Here is a 6,181-nt window from a genome sequence, read left to right as displayed (position 1 = left end):
AATATCAAGTATAAAAAACAATAGATTATATCTATAACATTTTTGATATTTGTTATAGACCTAACTTTTTTAGGCTCTTATTAGTATAGTAGATAGTAGGTATAAAAATATATATCTTCTTCTTCTTCATATATATATATATATATATATATATATATATATATATATATATATATATATATATATCTTCATTCTTTTTAACTTTTTTTTTTTGTTTCCCTCCCAAACAAAAAAAAAAAAAAAGAAATTCACACGCCTACAATTAGCGGAAAAAATTCCCTCCCAAACAATTTCTCCCTAACACTCCATTGCAACTTTTCCATCTCCTTAGTCAGTGCTTTCTACCGAGAGTGTCCTCTCGTCGCCTCCAACCTCCGACGCCGTTGCTGCCGCCAACCTCTGCCGCCATCGCCGCCTCCCTCCTCTACAGCCGTGAATAAGTCAGTAAACTTGGTTTTGAAAAATTGAAGGTTAGCTTTTCTCTTGTAATGTAATAAGCTATGAAATTCATCCAAATATTATCCATTTTCGCCCTCTCCTTTCTGCGGCTCAGTCTTCCCTTAGCATCTCTCTTGATTCTTCTCTAATCTCACCCAAAAACCTTCTACTCTCATTTAAACAAAATCTCAGATCTTTAATTTCTTGCTCAGCCTTTAATCTCTGAGGATGGAGTCCCCAAAGCACGCGGTCACGTTCTAGGCGGAAGCAGCGCCATAAACGTCGGTTTCTATAGCAAAGCCGATGATGTTTCGGCCGGAGCTCAAGAGTGGACAATCAGCGGTGAGAGATTGTTTGCTGGAATGGATTCGGTCAGAGGTTTCTCTCTATTTTTATTTCTCAGTTCAAAGTTTCATGCTCAGATATATTGTTGTTGTGGGAGTCTACGCTCATATCTGCTGCTGTTGTGGGAGTACGCTCACATCTACTCCTTTTATTATATCTACAACGGAACTAGCGACGGAGGGATAGAGGAGGTGGCGGCGGAGTTGGAAATCGGCCGGTTTGTGCCCATATTTCTTCATCACTCCACCCTGCCACTCACAATCGACGAAGTAAGCTTAAAACTATCATCTTTTTTTGCTTTTGTTGCTCTTGTAAAATTTTTTAAAGTAACTTTTGGTGGATTTTGTGAATTTATGCATATTCTTTCAAATAAAATCATTTAGTGATTTTAGTTTTTTACCTCTGTAATTCGATGGTAAGGCTGGTTAAGCTAAGATTATGTGTTTGGGAACATGGTGAAAATGATGGATTATCCAGAATCTTGAACCAATCAGGATAGAGTTGGCCAAACACTTACAAAAATTTTAATAAATTAGTAAATTACAGCTGTGTGTTTGCAAAATTGCTGGGAGAAAGGTATGCAGTTGTATGTATCTGTTTTGTATTTCTGTAACCTGGTGAATTAAACATATGGAATGCTAAAAATGTGTAAATTCATTGATAAATATGTTGATATTGTGTCAATACTCGAACTAATTAGTAGATAGAGCTTCTTCACACCACCTTTGGCATGGTTCTATGGATGTTTGCATAACTGAATTCCTTTTATCTACTGCTCGGTTCCTTTTCCAACAGGTTTTTCTCCCTTCAGTTGGACTGAATACCACCTTTCTCTCTTTGTAACTATTATAATGACATCTTAATTCCTGTTCCCTGTGATTCTAGATTGTAAGTGCTCACCAAAGTTCATTTGAAGATGACAAGTACAGTGAAATCAAGTATCTCTTTCCTTGTAATTCATGGAAGATGATTACGGTATGTCGGTATCCATTCTTATAGAATTCTATGTTAACGGCAATATTGTGATTTTGACTATTGTTATTCTAGTGAAAAACATAAACTTATTTATCAAACTCTTGATTTATAACCACAATATCCTTAGCAATTATCCACTTATAACTCCAACATGCTTCTTCTATGTTTCAGGAAAATGATGTGACGGTCATGATTTCCCTCCTTAAGTCCTCGAAACATGAACATTTTAAAAAATTGATCAGTCCCTTAATTAAGCCATTGCTGCGTTTCCTTTATCTCCCTTGTTCATCAAGTGGTAAATACATTTTTTTTGGTCAGGCTTAATTTAAAATCTTCAATTGATAATACGTTCTTTTTAGTGGTCATGGTTGGTGCTTCATTTCATTAGAACTAATGTTCTTTCTTTTATTTGCTCTCTATATTGTAGATTTTATGCGAAATCTAGGATCTGCGTGGTTATTGATTGGTGGCTTATGCTACCATCTTTTGATTAGCTACACATATTTGGAACCCACTGTAAAATACTCTGTAAAGCACTCACAGCTGACAGAAAAAAATTGCTTGTCTCCAGCTTGAGAATGAGGTATTTTTATATTTAGTTTTTTAAACCACTTCAACTTGAATTACTACTTTTCAGCCTCGGGTTTTGCCATTTCACTCCATGGGGAGAAACTTGTAAATTTTAAAATTTTGAGTATTATGTTATATGCATAAATGCATAAATTACCCTTTGAGATGATTGAACAAAAAATATTTAATTAATTAAGTTCACTAAAAGTGGATCATTTAGTGTTTGTTTGGCTCAAGTTATTGCGACAAACAAATGTTTACTAGATATCAATCTTATTGGGACAGTCCAAAGTGGAAAGTTTTGTGAGCAATACTTAGTCTAAAACTGTGACAAGCTCTCATGCCCAAGCTTGATGTGAAAATTCTATTCATGATCTTACAGGTAAGAAGAGAGTGTACTTATTTATCAGGGTCCTTTCAGTTAAGAGAAGATGACAGACATACCAAGGTGTTAGAAGAACTCAATACCAAGCTGAAGAAACTTCAAAAACATGTAAGGAGAGTTTTATTATCCATATGTTTTTAATGTTGTTGATTCACTTGATTGTTAACATGCTTTGCATTTATTACCAATGTCATCTCTAGTCTTAGCAATTACTAGTTATATGTTTATATATATATATATATATATATATATATATATATATATATATATATATATATATATATATATATATATATATACATATATATATAAGCACACATGAATTCTGATAACTCGGGTATTATGCCAGGACAGAAAAACATTCACTATTGTGCTTGAATGCCAAGAGGAGTAAGTAGCTAGTGAAAAGGGGGAAGCTTTAAGGTATAAATACTAGTGAACTTTGCAAACTCTTGTATTAAAAGTTAAATTTCTAACTTATGTAATTATTCTTTGCAAACTCTTGTAACTCTTGTATTAAAACTTTACAAAAACATTCACTATTGTGCTTTAAATACAAGCTTAAGTTCAAAATGGAGAAGGAAACCTCCATGACAAGTCTCTTGTTACAAAGGACAACACAAGTAAGTTGTGTTATTCAGTTTTTGCTTTCTTATCAATCTATCTTCTGGCTTTGCACCTTTACTGCCTCATTTGTATAGAAACTCATTTTATCACTTAGGAGGCACAACATCTTTAGCTTGCATCTTTGTGATTTGTATGGAATCAAAATTGCTAGGTCTTGCGTTAGCCACAGTTCCTATTATAGTCAGATTGTCATCTAAACAAGCCAGCTCATCAACTACTCATATGGATATTATCACCCGGATATCAATTCTTGTTAACTGTTCTCCTTGTGCTCCAGGAGTTGTGTATGGATATTATCACCCGGATATCAATACATGTAGTTCTAACAAGTTGATTATGACAAAGCGGTTATTGATCTGGTGCGTTCAGAATGGGCCGATATTCTATCATCATGTTATATAGAGTAGGTATGATTTGACGTTGTGATCATTTAGACTTGGTTTGTGGATCAGAATTGTTTTTTGTAGTATTATGACTTGGATGATGATTTGATTATAATTGGTCATGCTCAGTATTTAGACTTGTTATTATGAACCTTGTTTAGCTTGTGCAATGTAACTACACTTGGCCATGGTGAATGGATAAATTGTTTTTTTTTTATATGATTAAAATTTAAGCAGGTTAAAAACGGGTTGAGACAACGGTTAAAAGTTGTCTATTTTACAATAGACAACAGTTTGAAACTGTTATCTTTTTTACAAAAGACAACAGTTTGAAACTTTTGTCTTTTCTACAAAAGACAACAGTTAAAAACCGTTGTCTATGTGCATCACTTTTAACAACACCGGTTTCAACAACATTGAATTGACAACGGGTCAAAAATCGTTGTCTTTGGAAGAAACGACAACGGTTTAAAACCGTTGTCTATGTTCGTGACTTTTAACAACACCGGTTTCAACAACACTTAATAGACAACGGTTAAAAAACCGTTGTCGTTTCTAGAAAAGACAACGGTTATTAACCGTTGTCTATGTGCGTGACTTTTAACAACACCGGTTTCAACAACACTTAATAGACAACAGTTAAAAAACCGTTGTCGTTTCTAGAAAAGACAACGGTTATTAACCGTTGTCTATGTGCGTGACTTACAACAACACCATCTTCAACAACACTTAATAGACAACGGTTAAAAAACCGTTGTTGTTTCTAGAAAAGACAACGGTTATTAACCGTTGTCTATGTGCGTGACATACAACAACACCGACTTCGACAACACTTAATAGACAACGGTTAAAAAACCGTTGTTGTTTCTAGAAAAGACAACGGTTATTAACCGTTGTCTATGTGCGTGACTTACAACAACACCGGCTTCTACAACACTTAATAGACAACGGTTAAAAAACCGTTGTTGTTTCTAGAAAAGACAACGGTTAAAAAACCGTTGTCTATGCGCGGGACTTACAACAACACCGGCTTCAACAACAGAAATTATACCCCTACGACAACGGTTATTAACCGTTGTCTATGTACATTTTTCTTGTAGTGAGTCCAATACTCAATGTGTATTTTTAAATTAGTGTTTCAGAATTCATCAAAGTATCATTCGGTATCATGGCGTATATCAATACAAGTTTATCAATTTTTTTATAAAAGTAAATATTTTAAGAATGCATAACTATGACCTGTGGGACCTAATGATAAGGTTTGAACTCCTGATTTTTATTAGACATTTTTCTATATAGAAAAGACATTAAATACTCTACCAACATAATTATGCAATGTGAAATTGTTTGTAGTTACATTCAATTTGTTAAGCATTGCACCGTACCATGACCAAATTATTAAAGTTCACATAGTATTAAATAAATGTTAACATTACATTGTATACCTAATGATACTTCATAACCGGGAATAAACTATGTTCATATAATATTTAATAAACATTTGTATAGTGTGGTAAAAGTTTATATTGAAAGTCAAATAACATTACTCATAACATACGTACATCACGAAAACATGTATTTGAATAATGAAAACTGAGTAGAATTAGACAAACTTGATGAGGTTTGAGGCTGTCATAATTTAAGGTCAAAGGACTTATTCCAATTGAGACCAATAGATCGAATATTCAGTCCTTATAAAAAAAGATTTTTTTTTTTTTTTCATATTGTACATGTATCTGCATCGTACAAAATAAGACTAGTGCAATTGAGATCATTCTCTCTTAAAAACTCCTAAAAATTATAATTATTAGGTATTTAATGCTATTATCTCTTACACATGAACATATAATAAAAATTAAATATTTCCCCGGGTCCCGGGCACAACATATATAGTTGGTTTGTCGTCTGACATAATGTCATGATTGAAGGCGACAGTTTAGGAATTTGAATTCTACTGGAAACATGTATGGTAAAAATAGCTTAATGATGATAGGAAGTCTGGCGGGTTGATCGCACGACTCGTGATTTACATCTGCAGAGACTCTAGGGGTGAGGTCATGTGGATCTAGAATCAGTCCGGCGAAGTTAGAATCAACTAAGTTTTAAAAACAAATATTAATAATAATAAGTATTACAGTAGTTGTTATGTGTGCTTTGACAACTCAATAATTTACTGTTTAAATTGACATCAATGATCAATTGTTTTACTTCTAATTAATGGTATGCAAAAGTTTTAGCCACCATAGGGTAATATATACTGTTTATATTTAGAATAAAAATATATAAGTTTGATGCAACGTATCATAAATAAGTAATTGGTTAAAATTTTTAATTTATTTTTTACTAAACAGATTTGTCAACGTCGACTTAATGGCTTGAAGACTAAGAAACTAATTAAACTAATTTGTATTTGTTTTAGCTAGAGTTAATTATGGTACGATGACATTTTATATTTTAC

The 6,181-nt window shown here is 33.1% G+C and overlaps 1 protein-coding gene across 7 annotated transcripts; it reads left to right on the top strand.

Moving 5' to 3' along the window:
* The first annotated feature begins 278 nt into the window (after positions 1–278).
* LOC109191828 lies at positions 279–3,854 on the top strand. Of its 7 annotated transcripts, none has more exons than XR_002055984.1 (9): positions 280–470; positions 651–780; positions 861–1,052; positions 1,669–1,758; positions 1,930–2,053; positions 2,186–2,341; positions 2,711–2,821; positions 3,063–3,336; positions 3,492–3,854. XR_002055984.1 is itself a non-coding variant. In XM_019342506.1 (6 exons), exons 2-5 carry the CDS (start codon positions 801–803, stop codon positions 2,332–2,334), a joined length of 615 nt encoding a protein of 204 aa, XP_019198051.1. In that variant the 5' UTR covers positions 281–470; positions 651–800; the 3' UTR covers positions 2,335–2,341; positions 2,711–2,821. The 7 variants fall into 7 exon arrangements, 1 of the variants encoding a protein (XP_019198051.1); XR_002055987.1 differs by having other exon boundaries at positions 651–1,052; positions 3,063–3,136; positions 3,274–3,336; positions 3,618–3,854; XR_002055985.1 differs by having other exon boundaries at positions 651–1,052; positions 3,063–3,136; positions 3,274–3,336.
* Positions 3,855–6,181: the final 2,327 nt, after the last annotated feature.

The sequence above is a fragment of the Ipomoea nil genome, unplaced genomic scaffold (assembly GCF_001879475.1).
Source record: "Ipomoea nil cultivar Tokyo-kokei standard unplaced genomic scaffold, Asagao_1.1 scaffold1721, whole genome shotgun sequence".
Classification (NCBI taxonomy): Eukaryota; Viridiplantae; Streptophyta; class Magnoliopsida; order Solanales; family Convolvulaceae; genus Ipomoea; species Ipomoea nil.
This window is presented reverse-complemented; position numbering and strand designations above follow the sequence as displayed.